Source organism: Chaetodon trifascialis, chromosome 9 (genome assembly GCF_039877785.1).
Source record: "Chaetodon trifascialis isolate fChaTrf1 chromosome 9, fChaTrf1.hap1, whole genome shotgun sequence".
NCBI lineage: Eukaryota > Metazoa > Chordata > Actinopteri > Chaetodontiformes > Chaetodontidae > Chaetodon > Chaetodon trifascialis.
The window spans coordinates 4,275,371-4,294,687 of NC_092064.1; the positions used below are offsets into that span (position 1 = coordinate 4,275,371).

The window sequence follows — 19,317 nt, forward strand, 5'->3', positions numbered from 1 at the left end:
CATCTCCCTCTGTGAGCCAATGGGATTCATCCTGAGAACACGCGTTTCTACACGCTACTCAGTCCATCCTTCCTCCTGTCATATGTGTCGTTGGTTCTGGGAAAGAGATCATGGCTATCCGTGTGTTAGAGCTGATTTTTTTCTTCTATTTTGCCTCTCATATTCCAGTCACATTATTTATTGACTTACAAGCCCTGCTTCCTGGATATGTGTTTCCTCAGCCGGTAAGTGTCAATGCCGGAAGAAAACAGAAACAAAGTTTCAGTGCAAGATAGGCACACTGTATAGACTGTAAAAAACAAGAATAATACAAGTTACAAAGTTTGAATCACCTGCTTTGTGGCTATAAATCAATTCACTCATTAAACATTTCTTTCCACCAGCTGAAGGATCTTCTTAGGTGGTATGCACAGGAGTTCAAAGACCCTATGATGATGGATCCTCCAGAGTGGTTCAAGTCTTTCATTTATTGCGAAGCCTTGTTTCAAATGCCTTTCTTTCCCATTGCGGCTTACGCTTTCCTTAAAGGTCAGTGAACGCACCATGCTTGTGTTGAATCTGTTGAGGTAGTCGGTCGTGGAGGTGGTCTCTTGCCTCTCTGTGTTTAAACATCTGTCTCTTTGATGATGCACTGCTAAGTGACACAGAAACACTCACAATAACATGAATGAATTTTGGATTTATAACGACCTATAATTGAATTCGGCCTACATTTTCTGTATCTAATTACATAACATATCCACATTAATAACCCATTGGCTCTCAGTTGATTTCATGCGCTGAGCAAGCAGACTGTGAAGAAATTCTTATTTTATTCTGTGACATCTTTGCAAACATAGTTAGACCTGTGGGACTAAAAGTTATTTTTTCCTCATTAGAAGGGGCATTAATATGAATTATTTTTGACGTAGCCTGTTTTCACCGTTGAACGAGGCCGAATTAAATGAAGAGTTTTTTTTAATGGAGTTCGGTGTGTCGCTTCCATACGCTGGTTATCATCGGCCAGGACAAAAGTTAGCTCAAAGCTGACCTCTGTTGGCTTTTTCCTGTCGTAACACTAAAAAACAGCAGGTGTGAGGAATGGAGAACATAAACAAAGGGACAATGCAGTGTGGATATGTATAATTAACATTATATTTTGACCAGGATTTTCTCATTTAGGCTTTCTTCTTATATGTAGCTTTGGTTTTGATATATTTTTTCACCCCCCCAAATCAAGGTGAATGGATTTTCTTTTGTGGTGCTTACAGCATTTGAAAAATTACATTCAAAAATTAAACAGCAAGTGCTCTTGTGTCCTATCTGTGGTGTCCTTGTTATCCTGGATAATCAGTCACAGACTTCAGGGCCTGGAGCTATCACAGAAACCTGCAGCCTGGAGCATCTCTTGATCACTCAGTGTGGTTCTGGTCTTTCAGGTGGCTGTAAGTGGATCAGGACTCCTGCCATTGTGTATTCCGCACACGTGGCCACCACTCTGCTCCCGATCCTAGGTCACATCCTTTTCTATCAGTTTCCCGTGGAGCCCCATCCTGGTCCCCAGACCCAGCAGGAGCGCTGGCTGCTGGTCTCCATATATGCTCCTTACCTGCTTGTGCCTTTGCTGCTGCTCCTCACCATGCTGCTGTCCTCCACATACAACTCTACCTCCACCAAGTATGGAAACACATCAGCCAGCACCAAGAAGAAGAACTGACTCATAACCAGACCACAGCTGTCTCTCTGAATGTACCTTTGTACGTGATATACACACAGTTTATGTGAGAGACTGTGTGAGTCTGACTGCGTAGCAATATGATTGGTGGAAATTGCCATTGTTAAACCAGCCAGAATGAGCACTTAAATGTCACTCTCTAAGAATAAATGCTTGTTTGGTGAACATGTTTTGTGTTTTGCAGATATATGCAGTATTCAGCATTTTAAACCTCTAGGCCACCACGATGCCCTCATTGTAATTCTTTTGATTTTGAAATACAGTTGTAATTAATAGCATTAATAACGGCTGCATTCTTTTTTGGTGAAGACACTCCAACTGTAGATATTATCAATGTCAATGGAATTAACATTTATTTAACACAAATGGAATGCATGTACTTGCAAAGCACAGGATATTTTCAACATTTTATTTTTAAAAGCGAGAGAAATATCATCAGCAAGCAAAGAAAAGCCAACAAATAAACAACAAGTACAAACCTGGGAATAGGCACAATCCTAATGATAGAGCATACATAATAAAAGCAGTGAAGTCATGGGCAACATCGCACCACCAATATGGAATCCATGACTGTAAACACAGCATCAGCACATTTTAAAAGTCTTCTAATGGCAGCATCTTTGACAGATATGAGTCATCCCATAGACAGGAGGGAGGACAACCTGTGGTTTGATGTTCAAGCTGTTCCTGAATGCCAACAAAACAGCAGAACACACTGTTCACTTCAGAACACAGCCTGAAATGCTCTCTCAAGTTCAAGCCTAGATAACAATCCCCAAAGATGTCATCAGACTTATTTTCTCAGACTTAAATTGATGGAAGAGCAGTTTTTGTAAAACAAGCACAGCACTGGTTCACCACACTACTACCAAACTTAGATATCTGTCACATTTTTGCAATAAGGGCATCCAGTGTTATAAAAGATTTACACACACCGCACCAACAGTGTTTTCCCTTAGCCTTTGGCATCATGAATTGCTTTCACACACCTGATTTGCCTTTGTTATTTGCACATTATTACACTTGTTCCTCCTTCTATACATAGTACAACACACTGAGGTACCAGCTCTTGGTACCCCTCAGCAATATAATATAATTCAATAGAACAATTCTGCAAAAAATCATATCTTTGTGAAGTTTATGTTGAAACAAAAATACCTTTCAATACAAGGCAAAGTGCAACACATCCAGATGAACTTTACACATAATGTTACTGGAGTGCTGCAAAATCTAACTAACATGATAGAACCAAGAGCTCCGGCTCATCAGTTCCTCTGCTCTCATTCTTATCTATACACTAATGTCTCTGCATGCCCTCACAAAATAATAAAATCATTTTTATTTGCCATTTATTTGGTCTCCAATGGAGGGCTGCACAGAGAGGACAGCTAGAGTGATGGACCCCTCTACAAATTCAGTGTTTGGTCATCTGCTGCTCATCTGACCTTTTGTGCTGCTCAGACAAGCAGCACACAGTATCTGAAGCACTACCAGAGGGGGGAATACTGGTGCAGCTGTGGTGCTACCTCAAGCTCCTTTTTAACAGCTGATCAGTCACTGGTCAAACTGAGTCTACTTTCTTCATCATTCAATCATTATTATTATTATTATTTTTTGTTTAAATACTACCTTTCCTGGTTCATTAAAGGAGGTTTATTGAGATACCTCAGGCTAGCAAATCCTTGTGCCTGTATAGAAAACACACTTCTTATCTTGCAAATTTATAGTTTTGATGAGTAAAGTAAGCAATTTTGAAAATGTTTTATATAAAGTTTTCCATTGTTATTAATTTTTATGCCATCCTGCTGTCCTACCTGCCAAAAATACATTTAATTTATGGTGAGTAATGCATTGAGCAGTGTAATATGATTTGCTCAATTATAAAAGGGGCAAAACATGTATTCCACATATACACACTCTAAGATATTAGACTATATCAAACCCTTGTTTTTTGTTGCCTTAAAAGTAATCATATATGTAAGCTTGTATCTGAACATACTGGAATCAGTTTGTAACATGCCCACCACAATAATTTTAATTGCAGAATGTACCTCGCCCAGGTTCCTAAGTCCCACAGATCATAGAAAAACCACAGGCATGTCGAGTTATGAAGCCTGTGGTGTGTCTTACAGTTCAGGTGTTGTTCGGTGTCAGGTGTCGTGAAAACAAAAGATTACTACTGGTTCTGTTTTCAGCCACTAGAGGGTGTCAAATCTAAACAAAGGGTGCACAATGTAGCCAACAGTAAGCAATAAACTTGTTCTATCTTTCCCTGGTTCCCCCCGTCTCTTTTTTATGATATATGTTTATTTTGTCAAAAAAGTTGAATTTTCACTGCTTGATAAAATATGCTATGTTGTCACATGATTGAGCCTCAGCGTGAGTGTGATGAACTGTGTGTGATTTGTCAGGCTACCTTTACATCAATACCTGTGTTTCATTTTTATTCAATCATGTCACATCAAAATAAATGAACGTTTTTTGATGAAATATATCATCTTTTCACAGTGAGATCCTCCTATTTTCTCCCAGTTCTATTTGTTACAAAAAAAAAACAATGCGATCATGCAGCAGTAAATATCTGAAATATATATTATACAACTCAAATATTCCAAGATTATTTATTTAATATGCAGCCAAAGTCACTCCAACTTAATTCTAGTAAAATCTCATGTTTTGAACTATAACCTCTCATCAGCTCCTGTCGATCCCACCAAGACCCTCAGTACACATCCTTCTCACACTTGACCGACCAAAAGTACATATAAATACAAACAATGCTTTTAATGCAATGTAGATAATCAGGTTAGTTTATTTACATAATAAGAATAAAAACTTTTCATGGCTGCCTCAGTAGACGGACTAACCCTCGCAGCGGATGGAGAGGTGTAAAGCTATCCTCCGCGGACGGATCGCTTATAAAGTAGGAACATGGCCCTCGCTTCCAGTATTGTTTCAGCTGATGGCAGAGCGGAGGAGCCTGCCGTCTGTTGTGATGTGACAGACCTGAACAGTGATTAAAAACTGCACAGTCTATGTTAGCCAGCTAACGTACAGTAACTGAACGTGGAAGAAAATAAAATCGAAAGCGACAGTTGCGCCTAATGCTAACGTTAGCTGTCCTGTCAGACTTGACGGCGAAGGAAACAACGAAGTGTCACACGGATGAAATTAACGTCCACTGGGGAAACATCAATCTTTTTCAAGAGGAGAGAAATGTGACTTGTGGACTTGGACACCTTGTTGAAGAAGACACACAATAAGGACTAACGCCTTCACAAAAACAACAGTTCTGTGTTGACATTTGTGTTGCATCCTGAGGTTTTTATGCTAACACGGACCGTGGACTAGCTCGCTGATGTTGGCTTGTTTTATAGCTTGCTAGGACGAGTATATTTTAGATAGAAGCAGGTAAAAATCATTCAGTCTCACCAAACAAGGTAACGTTATTTATATATTGTAGTTAGCATGTTTGCAGAGACCTGCTATGGGCAGCAGCTATGACGTTAGGTGTAGCCACTGGGTTATGTCACTGTCAGGCTAACAGATAGCTCGGTGTCTGCAGCTGCTTCCAGTCTTTGCATGGTCATGTCCAGCGGGGTTGGCATCATGTAGACTGCCCCTCTCAATAGGTTAGGTGACCGCGGACACACAGTGTGTTAGTGAGCCTCCTTGGAGAGTAATGCAAAGCTGGATTGCAGCTATCCAACTGGGTCAAAGACTGACAGCTGGCACTGATACAGTTTAGCTCAGGATTGTTGTTAGCCATGCTCAGAGCCGTCTGTTTTGTGTGATATGACAAACATCTCAACCTACTTAAAGGGCATGTGAGTGCATGATGTCCTGACTGCATCGCTCATTTATGCAATAAGGCAAATCAGAGCAGCCTGTCATGAAATAAATCCGCAGTGCAAGAAGCAGCATCACCAGGACTGAGTGGATCGTTTTGCTCCAGGATTATTTTCAGAAGAGGAGAGCAACATTCAAGGCTGTCCATCAGTGCCCAGCATCAGCTGGACCGCCAGCCCATCGCAATGGAGACTGTGGGAGATTTTGAGTACAGCAGAAAAGACCTGGTTGGACATGGAGCCTTTGCTGTGGTGTTCAAAGGAAGGCACAGGAAGGTAAATAGCTTGCCTGCAATGTTTTCTTCTGTTCTTCTCCCTCTTCGCGTGGTACGAAAAGGGGGACAGTAGGCAGCTTCATTAGAGAATCTGGGTCAGTCAGTAGCGTTGGTGAATGCAGTTGTGCAGCAGCATATGTGGGCTGTTTTTTACCACCTTTTTTTCAAGTGCTATTTTATGACTAAACATGAAGATCAAGTCTGATGCACTGTGCAGTCATGCTGTGACAGGTGATTTCAGTGTTGTTTCATCAGCCACACAGTTGGATAAGTGTATTTATGTCGTTTGGTTCATTCATGAAATGGATGAGTCAGGCAGCAGTGAATGACTTGCTGACGTACTGAGGGAGGATGGGGTGCAGTGATTTTCCCTTTGCCTTTTTAAGGATACAGGCCTCCCTTATGTAAGAGGTGCACAAGGTTCATTCACACTGAAACCTATTAGATTGTTAACTTAATGCTCAGAAATCGAGTTCACTCATCATTCGCCTGGGGTGTGATTTTCTATCACAGGAGGGCACATTAGTCGATATGTTTGTTTTTGTAGGTTTAAGAGATGCAGGAGATGACATCATGTTGCCACCATTACTACTGGTTTGAAACAGATGGTCCTGAATTCCTCAGTGAAAGCCACATTAGAGCATCCCCACACTCCCTGTCGTAGTCTGGGCAGAGACTGCTAATATTGAATTGATAAGTACCTCACAGCCTGGAAACTGAGCTGAATGTAGGCCTGCAAACAATCACACGGTCATCACTGGAAGCTGTGCATGTGTGGGCACATCCGTCCACTGCTCACATGCCTCCCCGTCGTGATAGAACGGCCTTGGCATGTGATCAGTGTATTTACTGTGTAAGTCCTATCATCTCCATGCCATTCAGCCTATTTATAGGATTATTTCCACACCAGATGAACAGGAAGGTTAGAGCCACCTGCATGCAGCAGACGAGATGGATTGCTTCATTGGTGAGGCAGTGTTGAATGTTACGTATGAGCTCCTGTTACACTGTAATACCAAGAAATTGTACAAAGGCAAAGAGATAAGGCAGCATGATCAACAAATTGCATTAAAAATTATGTTTTTGACTGTTAGTAATTCCCCAGTACACCAATTTAACAACAAATACACATAAAACAAACCCAAAGCTTTTTAAAGATGTAATTTTGTGTGAGTACAAGGTCAAATTGTCAGCTCTCAAATTATTTTTCCAACACCTTTAAAAATCTCTGAACTTACTCTTCTTAAAGGCAATAAAATGAAAGTGCTGGAAGAGGAATTAGATGTAAATATATCAGTTTTTGAACGCTTGGGATTCTCTTCTCTAAATGCCGCACAGATTATTCCACTACCCAAAAGTTTCAGGTGTGTAATCTCTGTGTGTTAAATGTCGGTCAGCTGAAGCCCCCCTCTCACATGCCCTCTGCCCCAAACTACGTGGTTTCTGGACACGTGTTTTTTAACTTTTTTGAGGGTTATGTTGGCTAAAAATATAAATTTTTTTAAGTAGCCAAGTAAGATATAAAATCGTGTTGACATTCCTTCTGTGTCCGTCTTCTGCTGTCAGTTGACGCACAGTCTATCATAACACCTTGGGCCAACGTCTGCTTGCAGTGTTGCTGATGCTAATCTCTTTGTTGCTCACACCTCTGTAATCGGCTGTGATTCATAAATGAGATCATGCATTATTTTGGAAAATGAAAATGTGCTTCTGTATTTGCAGCATGACTCTGAGCAGACAGAGAACTGCTTACTCTGCACTCCTTAACTGTCCATTATGTGGTGCACTACCAAGCCATTAGTTTAGTTTGTCTCTCCCCCCATGCCCACACCTCCTCACCCTCCAGCATTGCATGATGGGCCAGCAGGGTCATGGTTTTTGTCTTTGGGTGTAGTGGCAGCAGCTCAGTCACACTTGACTGAGCAGGCTGTCAGTGAGTTGGAGATGGATGCAGCTCAGTTGGCACACACACACACACACACACACACACACACACACACACACACACACACGCACACACAGCGTCATGTCACTCGCAGGCAGTCTCACTCATGTGTTGGATTCTATGCCAGGCTGTAGGCTCTAGAGTGCACTGGCAGAGCAGGAACATCTCCTTTTAGCCTAGATTCATTTGGAAAGTGTGTCTGTTTATTCATAGAATTCCTTCCATAGCCTCCTGTTTGTCCATACTGTTTGTGTGTTTGTATCATGGGCATAAATGCATGGGCTGCCTCTCCTGGGTTTATTTCTGTGTCTTCAGCAGGGTGTTTGCATGTGCATCACATGTCCTGAGAGCCTTTGAGCTCACGTGATCTCCCAAAGTCTTTTTATACCTGCTCCAGCAGCTCATCTGGAAACATTATCTCAGCCCAGGGAAAAAAATAGGCCCCTCTCCTCTCACTGAGCTTTTAGTTTAAGTAGGCTGGCTAGCTGTCATCTGAGTGCCTCGTCATTCAGCATGTCATTCAGTGCAATAGGCTGGCTGAACTGTCAGAAACCCAAGTGACCCAGTGTTATTGGGACGGATAAAATTTCCTCTGTCGTTCCAGCCAGCTCTCACACAGCGATAGTGGCAATGTAATTTAGGCCAGGCTTGACTTTTAGCACACACATACAGTTACATAAAATGCCATGCAAAACATTTCAAGTGCGGGTGCAGAAAACATTTATTTATTTTACTGGCCACTTTTAATGTAACACATCTTTATTTAGTTGTTAGTGTCAGTGGCAGGGATAACAGTTTTCCTCCTCATAGTTTCCCTAATAGGCCACAATGCAGCTCATCCACTAGAAATGAAAAGGGGACAGACTACAATCAGGGTTGGCTGACTTTAGGGTGTCCAACAAGAGCTGAAACAATAAGTCATTTAATAGATTAGTTTAATATTTATCAGCAATTATTTTTATAATCTATTGTTGGAGTTATTTTTGCAAACAGAAATGCCACTTTCTCTGGTTTGAACACCTCTGATGTGAACATTAGCTGCTTTTCTTTGCTGACATGGTAGTCAACCTTTGGGTTTTGGACTGTTGGTCAGACAAAACAACCATCATGTCACCTTGGGTTCTGTGAAACTCTGATAGGCAGTTTTCACTAGTTAGACATTTATGGAAAAAAATGTGTGTAAATGATACTTCATTTCAACCCTTTGTCCTGCAGTGTTGGATAGTGGAGCTGTTCCACCTTGTCTGACACAAATACCACCTCTGCCAGAGATATTGCACGTTTATTAAATTAAACATTAGCTTGAGAGAAAATAAGCCAATGTGTTCTCTCACACAGTAACTATTTAAAGAGTGTAACTATTTGCTGTCTGCTAATATGTACATCTCACAGACTGAAACAGCCTGGATCCACAGGACTTCACTCATCTCGACTAAACGGTATCCTGGGGGAAAAGCATGACCGAGCTGTATTTACAAACCTGTATGCTCTCCTGACAGCAACAAGTTCACGCACTTCCCTCCCTGTTTGTTGAATGTCAAATTGGAAAATGTAGGAATTTGCCAGCTTAAGAAGAAATCAGCAGGTGGCTGTAGCATAGACTTGTGAACAAGGCGTACTGAATCAAAACGTGCATATCAGACTGAATTTCTTAAAGAATGGTTTAGGAGCAATACATTTAATAACGTGACAAACACATATCTTTGATAAGAGTTAGGGGGACATTGTCCAGGACCATTGGGACCATGTTGTTATTTAAATTGTTTTCAATCTTTCTTTCCTCTCCATCCTGCTCTCTGTGTTCCATAGAAGACAGATTGGGAAGTGGCCATCAAGAGCATTAATAAGAAGAACCTGTCCAAGTCCCAGATCCTCCTTGGCAAGGAAATCAAAATCCTGAAGGTGAGCATGACACTTAATTGCCTCTCACGCATCTCTTCAGTGTACTTAAAGAATGATGTGACATTGACCTCCTGTGAGTCTGCGCCTTTGGCAGACAGGGGCCTGGACCTCCCTGACAGACACGTCAGTGAAATTAGCTGCTGTGCTGTGGCATAGTTAATCTCCTTGCTGAAGCATCTGGTTTTTCATTTCTGTTTTTGTCCAGGAGCTGCAGCATGAAAACATTGTGGCACTTTACGATGTTCAGGTACGTTTTTATCTTTTCTGAATCACATGGATGTAAGCTTAATAGAAAATCACTAACTTTTAGTATTGCTGGTCTCTACTGAGTGTGTTTGCGCTGTGAGTGTTTCGGTGGCAGACAGACAGGTTTGTCTGAGACCTTGTCTATCTATGGAGCAAGTGATGAACACCTGAATTGAGTGAAATGGATCTACATCCACAAATCTCTTATGGTTGTCAAGAGGATCAATATTGCTATTGGCTGGTCCTTCAATTTAGTGCTGAGTAAGACTACCCCCTGTCTCTCTCTCTCGACACAGACGGCTGATTCAGGGTCATACTATTGTAGTGGTTCAATCCCATCAGTGTGGCTGTCAGGGTTCTGCTGTGTAGCCTCTCCAAAGTCCGTCTAAGCACAGCTTCTTCTACAAACCTGACAATGCAGACTTTGAGCCAGAAAGCAGCATAATGACAGTTGACCGTGTTACAACATAAAATGTCTCATCAATACAACCTGCCTGCAACTACTTACACCCCACGAAGTCAAGGGCAGAATCAGTGATGTTAGCAGGCACTTTCAGACATACACTGCAACCTGTATTTGTACATACATCAAAAGATACAGAAATATCCCTCTGTACTGTTTTGGTATTTTAAAGTTAGTCAAGATAAAGTCTTTATAATGTTCAAAAACAGCAATGCAGTCATGAGTTTGAATGCCAATCAGCTTTAGCTTTCCAGCATAGTATGTTGTAGTTAAACGGCGACTGAGTCCTGCCCAACTAATGCTCGCAGATCATTACATCAGTATCTTAATTCTGCTGTTTTTAAACGTGGGTCCTAGTTTTACATATGTCCACATATAAATGACTAATAGGTACACAAAGTTTTGGAATTGGTCCAGTAGATTGCCTCAGCTGGTCGACATGAAAGGGGCTGCAGTGGCTGCAGTGTAATCCTTGGGGCTAAATGCACCCACCTAAGTATGCTCATTAAACGTGCTTGTTTCTGCTGCTGCCAGACTCAGCTTGTTATTCTAAGTGTCTGACAACATTATGGAGAGGATCTCTACAGAAATAGACCTTTTTGTGACTTTGGTGTTTTAATATGCTTTGATGGAGGATTATGTTGCAGCTGTTGCAGCCTGCTTCGTGTCTGAGGCAGCGATCTACTGGACCAACACTCACACTTTTTGTACCTATTCGTAATTTAGACACCAAAAAATGTAAAAATGGGGCCTAGATTTAAAAATACTGGATTTGCCCTTTACTCCCTTTATTCAGGATTTCTGGACGTTCAGGGCTGAGCAGCAGCTTGTCCTCTCAGTCTGTGGAGTCATAAAATTAGCTGAGAGCCAGATTACATCTGATATCTTCTGCTTCACATGTTTAATTGAGGTGACTTACCAGCAGTTCATCATTATTACCATGATTACAATTGCTACCAAATGTAATTCCACCTCCAAGTGTAATGATTAGAACAATGATTAAGTAATTTTAAGTCTCACAGTAATGTATTTATTTTCTCTAAATGTGAGCTGTAATTTGTCTGGTTTTCTATATACACATGAACGTTCAAGTTGTCTGAAGTTGATTTCAAGTGGATATTTGTCATTAGCTCAGCCCTGGTGAACAGATCTGCTGTGTTTGTATTCATCTGCAGGCATCTGCACAACAGCTAAAGTCTTTCAGTCTGAGATGGATAATTTACATGTACAGATAAACATGCTGTCTGAGAAAAGGGCACCTGCAGAATACAGCATTGCATATAAGCGGTGGACTGGAGGCTTTAGAGTCTATTGCTCTACACAGTTCTCATGTGTGCTCATGTGACTGCTTAGCAATACTTCTTCAGTTGATCTGTCCATCATCATTGAGACATGGCTTCTCAAAACATGCACCCATCAAACAGCCTTTCCATGGCTCGTATGCACATTGGGAATGCAGAGAGCTGGATGTGAAGCTGCAATTTCATGCGTTTCTAAGAATAGATTTTACAATCTTTTGAATGCTTTTGGTACGAAGTACGAAACATGATTCAGTGGCAAAGAGTGCATTTTACTGAATCTGAAAGGCCATACTGTCAGTCAGATGTTGACACATTACCAGAGTTTTCAGCTTCAATACAATGTTAATAGGAAAAGCGATACTTGATACTTCTTTAGATACAACACAAAAATGAGAAAAAAGTCCAAGGTACACATATGATTTTCTTTTATTACAATGTGCACACAGTGCTGGTACAGAAACATATACTGAACACATTTGTAATAATATTGATAGTAATAAGCATTATTATTACTGTTCCTAAATGTTAGGCCTACACAATCTTTATGTTGTAGAGCTGTTTTTTATAGCTTTAGTACTTTTGATTCTGTCAAATGCACAAAGGATCATACTTCAATACTTCCACTGTCACATTTAAGGTAGTCTGGCTGATGTCCATCTGAGGCCCATGTTCATCTGTTAAATGAGGACAAACACAGCTCAAATCCCCTTTGTCCTCTGGCCCTTGGCATCTAGCAGAGTCCCATATCACATATTCCTGCCACAACTGTCTTCAGATCCCGGTGGATTAAAAAAAAGTGTTATGAAAATCCTCATTGTTGGAGGCAAAACATTAGACGATATTTTTCAAAGCTTGCTGTCTCTGGCATTTATCACTGGTCCTGGTGTTTATACAGTTGCAGTGCTTTAGTGGTTAGTCGTTATTAAATGCTCTACACACAGAGATGGGTTGCTTGTTCCTGAGTGATGGTGGGTGTTGTGAGAGGCTGTGATTGGCTTTTCACAGCTGAAGCTAAAGCAGATGTTTGTTTTTGTGGATTTTCAGATAAAATTTGAAGAGGACAGGGACTCTGTGAATGCAGCAATCAACATGGAATTACTGTATTTACACTAACTTTTTAATCATGTTTCTCACTGCGTGAACACACAATTACAAAGGCTATGGTTTCGTTGAGTTTTGAAAAATCTCAACGTGTTCCCTCTTCAAACCGATGTCCTGTTTATATTTTCTGTCTGAAACGTCAGATAAAGTAGAAATGACGTGTTTGTTGTAATGCCCTGAATTGGCTATAAAAATCTCTTACATTGGAGTGTACTTCCAAAAGGAGAAATGGGGAGTGAGGCAGAAACGGTTGAAGTGATGATGAAGCACTTCCCACATAGTAATGGTACTTCCTGTGTTTGTATAAGCCTCTCTCAGTCCAACCACCTTTCTACTCCTCCACCCATCTCCTCAGCCCCCCATCACTTCTGCTGATGTAATAACCTTTTCCAGAGGGAGATGGCTGAGGAGCCCAGTCATAACTCAGCAGGCAGGATGCAGTCGAAGAGATGGCTTCCATCAGTGACAAGACTTAAACACACAGTGTCCTTTTAGAAGCTGGTTCTTGATTTTCACACTCGACACAATCAGCTGTGTTTGTTGGTTTGTAAGTATTTCTCAAGCAATCACACAGGTTAATTAGCTTTAGAAGAAAACTTGAGTGACTCCATTAAGAGACAGCTTATGTATTTATTTACAGGGAGAAGCAGAAAGGACATAAATGGTTCAAGTCATAACTAAAATGTATGAAGTCATGGTGGTGGAAGGTGATTTCATTGGGTGTCCAAATGATTTATGTCATCCTGCCAAAATGGATCATTTGCATTTTGGGAAATTTTAGTTAGATGAGACAGCTCTTACAGCACCACTCTCATATCGCTCAGCCAGCAGGCATCTTAGAATGAAGACTGAAAACAGGGCTAGCCTGGCTCTCTTTTTTGCTTAATCTCTGCCAAAAAAGCAAAAATAATATTCACTTTTAGAGGGGTTATTTTCAACCAGTGGAGACGTTCTGTATTGTTACCTTTGGACGGAGTAGCTTCAAGTTGAAAAGACAAACAGGAGAGTGCTATTGACCTGTTGATGCACATGTATTCCATTAATACATCAAAATAAAGTATTGGCTGATTATGTGACAAATAAAAGTCTTACAATCAGGGGTGTATTATTTGTATTTTGATTATGTTTGGCCAATATTGTATTAATTGACTTGAATCCTTCAGGAAAACAATATTTATTTCACCAGGTTTAGATAACGAACTACCCAAAAAGCAGAAACACATAGTGGAACACCTTGGTCCAGACAGACACTGAAATACTGCTGCTGTTGGTGCATTCACGGTCTCTCAAAGCCCACTTTGTCAGTTCTGTGCTTTGAATTAGTTTGATCATGCATTTCCTTTCTTTGTTTCTTGATTTTGTTTGCCTGCTTTCTGAAACCTCTCCCTCTGCTGCCAAAAGCATCCACTGGGCTGGTCCAGCAAAGCTTCATGCACAGTGTCTCACTCTCTGTTTTTCATACGAGCTGGCTTTTCTTTCTTCCGTCCCCTGCAGTATTGGTCTCTCTGTTGGTAGCCAGTGTAATGGTGTCCATTTCCTCTCTTGGTGACTATCAATAGAGCCTGGTGTGTTGCAGCCCTTTGGTAACCAAGACCAACTGGCAGCTGCCACTTCTCTTTCCTTCTTTTTAGTCTTTCCATTCCGTGTTCATTTAGTATACTTAGCTCACTTTTTCCATTTTTTCTTTTCCCATGTTACCATTTATCATCCGTTCTTGCATCCCCAGCTGCCTTCTTTCCCAGACTCATCAGCTGTTGCTGTTGTTAAAACCACGTGCTGCATGACTGGGTTTACTCAACAGGGCAGGAAATGCATCAAGACTTGGTTTGTGCAACTGTCTAGTCATGCCTAGTTTCTATATAGATCTTGTAACTGTCTTTTTAAGACTTGTCTTGGACTTCTGTAGGCGCTGTTAGAATGAAAAAGGTAGATACGTTAAGGTGTGTTTGAAAGAGTTTGAGTTAATGAGTACCTGACACCTGCAAACCAGCTGAAATGTTGACCCAGATGTACCAAAAGTCTGCTGAGGTTCTTGCCTTTGCCAACAAGATATGGGTTATCTATTTAAAGTCTGATAATAATGACCTCTAAGCCCAGCCCTCTGTCCTGTCTGTTGTATACAGTTTGTGTAGTTACTCAGAGGCCTCCTGACAGTTGATGGCTGCTCGGAAAGGGCAAGCCTGTGCGTCAGTAGGAGCCTCATAAAGGGTAACGATGGTGAGAGTCTTTGACCTTTTGGTAAGCATGATGCTGTTAATGCAGTGGCTCAACTGTAGTTCAGGGTTGCAGGCACTGACACGCGTGTCAGCTGTCAGGTTGAGGCCAAGGAAATAGAGTTCAAGCTAATTCTAAGACTGTGCAGTGAGTCTAATTTTAAGGCCAAGTCCAAACAGGGGTCAGGGTCAGTTGGTTGGTCATTTCACCAATTTGGTCCAGACTGAAATGTCTCAACAACCAGTTGATGGATTGCCTTGAAATTCTGTACAGACATTCAGGGTTCCCAGAGGATGAATCCTCCCCTGTCCTCCTGCCCTTTCCTCTACATCCTCCATGAGAGTTACTTTTGTGGCTCTGAATGAAATGTTTCAACAATTGCAGATAATTCTTTTCATCACTTTGGTGATCCTCTGACTTTTGTCAGTTTAATGCCTTATCTTGCCTTTTGACCAGATACCTGCAAAATGAATGACAAATGTAACGTAGCAACCGTAAGCATTGTAACATGCAAAACTATACACATGGCGAGGAACATGCTAATCATTATACCCTTTAAGCATCTGCGTGTTAGCATTATCATTGTGAGCATGTTAGCATGCTGATATTGGCGTTTGCCTGAAAGCACCACTGCGCTCACACAGACTCACAGAGCTGCCAGCGTGGCTGTAGTATCAGTTGTAGCAGGATGCCAGCAAGCATTTGACAGATGGCAATATGCAGGAGGAGGAGTTCAACCCAAACAAGCCCTGAATCAGTAGGATTATCACAATAAAGAAAATAATGTGAAATATGATCTTCAAAGCCCTTAGATATCTATCTATTTTGGTGCTGTCATGCTTTTCAGTGTTGGTTCTATCAGCATCTGTTCCAGGGAGCGCAGTTAGCTTCAGACATGGAACAGTTTTTCACATGTAGTTCATTGTTTTATTTAATCTTAAATCCAATCCTGAATTATAATCTTGACTCTTTTGCTTCTAAACCCACTCAAACTCACACCATAGCTGGCTATGTTTCTACTCACACTGCTCTTGCTACTGTGTATACCAGCACCATATAGACTAGACTCCATTGTGTTGGCCAGAACACTGAATAAACACTGAGTAGAACTGCTTATGTTCTTTTCTATGTTTGATTAAGTTTCACAATGGAGTGGTGTTCATTCACTCAACATCACATTGTGACATAATACGTTAACACCCCACCATACTACCTCAGCACTTTGTGTGTTCTTTGCTGAATGCACAAAAGAAAACAATCACAGTTCTTTCTCAGGACTTTGTAGCCCTGCAGATTTTCCATGATCAAAGACTTAAAGTGGTAATTAGAGTTAGATGGAAAATGTAAGGCACACTGATGCAAATGCAAATGCCACTCAGTTAGCTTTATCAGAAAATATGACGGGTAGGATAAAGCTTTAAAAAGATTTTAGATATCTGACATGTTGCTTTATACATTTTCACTTGTATGGACTCTTCTAGTTTCTGTGAATGCAGTAAGCCTCAGGCTGCTTGTGTGAGAGTGAGTAAAGAAGTACCAACCACCTGCCTGCCTCTCTGAATAGTGGCGCATTAACAAAAGACTGCAGGGCTGGATGTGGCACTATGTGCAACCATGACAGATTGCGGGTCCTTCTTCCCGCAGTAGTTGAGAGGAGCTCTGCTCGTTTGCTGCTTTTAATGACAGTCTTAAACACACAGCTGAGCGGGTCCCTGTCCTCCTTCATGGAGCTGTTAATGTTAAGCAAGCTGCCGCAGTGTGAGGTAGACAGGTCTAATTATAAGGTGCCCTGTGTCTCTCCTCTGTCTCACTCATGCTGCACACTACAGCTTTGTTGTTTGGATTTTTGGAAGAAAACATTGTAAGAATCATTAATCTGGATTCATCTGACATGGCTGGAATTTGAAATTCTCCCCAGCTGCCAAATGCTGCAAAATTTGCATTTAAATCAGTAGTAGTAGTTAAGTGTTTGGCTTATTTGGTTTTGTATCTACATGAGATCTACATGAGGCTACCCCGTCACTCCTCAGCAGATCCGAGTAGTCTCCTCCTGAGTAAACTCTGTCCACTGAGGAAGACTGTGAGATGCAGTTGAAAGCACCAGAAAAAGCTAGGAAGTGAGCTTTGAGTAGGTAAGATTATTTTGCCAAACTGCTATTTTTAAGGTCAAGAATGAACATTCACATGCATCAAAATTATAAGGTGGACTTTCTGAATGAACATATGAATCTGCCATTTAAATTTCATATGAGGCGGCACATTGTAGGTGATGTAATACACATAACGGTTTTGCACAACCTTCTCTCACTCATTCACTCATTCATTCAGTCAGCCTTTATTTAAATGTCAGTCATTCATTTCAAATGACGTCGAGAGTACAGTTAAAACAATAAATACTATAAGTATTTAAAGAGAAAACCACAACTTTTAAATTAAGAGTGGAGTAGTTTGGAATCATGGTTGTAAATTGACTTGAAGGCAGAATTGAGTTAAGTTTTAGTGTGTGTCGTAAAATTTTCTAAGTTTGTACAGCACCAAAACTAAAAGCAGTTTCCCCAAATTCAAGTGTTTGCATGAGGCACTTCATCAGATGAACGGGTACAATAATGGCTGTGGGACCAGTTTAACTGCTGCTCATTGGCTCTGTGATTGACACAAACAGAAGCATAAAGAAGTTGTGGAGATAAAAGTTTATGTTGGTGTAAACAGGAAGAGGGGGGTGGAGCTTTGTTCATGAAATGTTTTGGTTTGTCAGCCAATCCTCACAAGAGCTGAGGTCGCTCCTGAGGAACATTGTGTTCTAGTCTGGACAGGGGCCCCAGCCACGTGTGTGCGTGCGTGTGCATGTGTGTGTCTTAATTACACAAGGTATCGAGGACTGACGTGAAGGGGTCTGAAAAGAAGAAAGGGGCCGTACACGATCTTGGATACTTTCAGGGTTTTTTTTCTTGGAGCTCAGTGAGTTTTCCTAGAAAACCTGCAGTATGAACCTCCCTGCTGTCCGTCCACATTCCTTTACAGAAGTTTGCTTTCCAGACATTTAACTGACAGGGACAGAAAGTCAGAGGTGAAGACAATTGCTGCTCACTGAGGCACTGACAGGCACGCCACACATCATCCGCCATGAACATGTGCTCAGTGTGCAACATGTTTGACCAGCACTTTAAAGTACATGCAAACACAGTCACAGCAGTCATGTGAAAATGCAGCAGTGCTGTGTCTTACATGGCCTGACGTCTGGCAGGCAAGTGCACCTTTATGGGATGTCCTGTTCCTTTGCATGCTTGACTGAATCAGCAGTGTGTTTACGGTACGTGGCCACGCACAGCATATCTGTAATAACAAATTGTACACCTACAAAATAATAAACAACCTCCCCACATTACCCAACAAGCAAACCCGACCTTTTGTCCTCATCATATAATTAGTGTTTTCCTGCTGCTGTTGCTGGCAGTCATCTGTCATTTTGTGCTGTTATGTCAAAGCACAGACTTAACTCCCAAATGACACCAGTTTACTCAGAATACCCTGGATTACGCTTGTTGCTTGCGTGACAAAAGCACGCCCGATCTCCACAAATGCTTAACCTCCCCCCTCCCCAGTACACACACACACACACAACCACACACTCACAAACTCTCCTCCCCACCTCCACCCTCTACAGTTTGGCCATATCCCATCCCCCATATTGTTACATAACCTTGTACTCCTGGAGTTGGAGTGTGACGCAATAACTGAAGGACTAACCAGACACAGTGTTGATTTGGCTCACATTGACTCTTAACAGTCTGGAGTATTTTTGTGTTTGTGCCACTTACTTCTCAGTGCTGTGTGTATTGCGTTGTCAGTTTTCATATGTGAAGATAATAAAATCCTCTCATCCTCCCGTCCAGCCTCCAGATGGGGTTGCTTGTGAAGCAGCTTCTAACCAGTGTGACAAGGTTATGATGACGAAGGGGCTATTTATATCACAGCTAGTTGGAAATATTTTGTGTTGCAAGGGAGCATTTTGGAGCCCAGTCATCAATGTTCAAAGTCCTCTGATTTTTATATCAGATACGGCCAATGTGTGAACAGTACCTTCTAGAAAACATTTGTTCTTGTAAACAGTTCGAGCAGCTGCCACATTCATAACTGCGAGCTGCTACTTCCTCTAAGTCCTCACAAACAAAGGCTGCCCTATGTGCTGCTGTCACCACCTGCCTCTTGAAATTCATCTCACTTCTTAGCAATTAGGAAACAAACTAAAGTGAGGCAGCTGCAGCTGCCAGAGACAACATGTGAAAGTGCAAAAACACACACTGAATA

At 41.4% G+C, this 19,317-nt stretch overlaps 2 protein-coding genes across 2 annotated transcripts in view; both read left to right on the plus strand.

The window, feature by feature from the left end:
- The first annotated feature begins 80 nt into the window (after positions 1-80).
- tmem97 (transmembrane protein 97) lies at positions 81-1,808 on the plus strand. Its single transcript, XM_070970950.1, has 3 exons — positions 81-224; positions 384-528; positions 1,419-1,808. The coding sequence occupies exons 1-3, from the start codon at positions 111-113 to the stop codon at positions 1,694-1,696; spliced, it is 537 nt and encodes a 178-aa protein (XP_070827051.1). The 5' UTR covers positions 81-110; the 3' UTR covers positions 1,697-1,808.
- Positions 1,809-4,660: 2,852 nt separating this feature from the next.
- ulk2 (unc-51 like autophagy activating kinase 2) overlaps positions 4,661-19,317 on the plus strand; it is a 36,834-nt gene continuing 22,177 nt past the window's right edge. Inside the window, exons 1-3 of the mRNA XM_070969868.1 lie at positions 4,661-5,838; positions 9,592-9,684; positions 9,890-9,931. Coding sequence (XP_070825969.1) covers positions 5,749-5,838; positions 9,592-9,684; positions 9,890-9,931 — 225 coding nt within the window. The 5' untranslated portion in view covers positions 4,661-5,748. The remainder of the gene's footprint in view (positions 5,839-9,591; positions 9,685-9,889; positions 9,932-19,317) is intronic.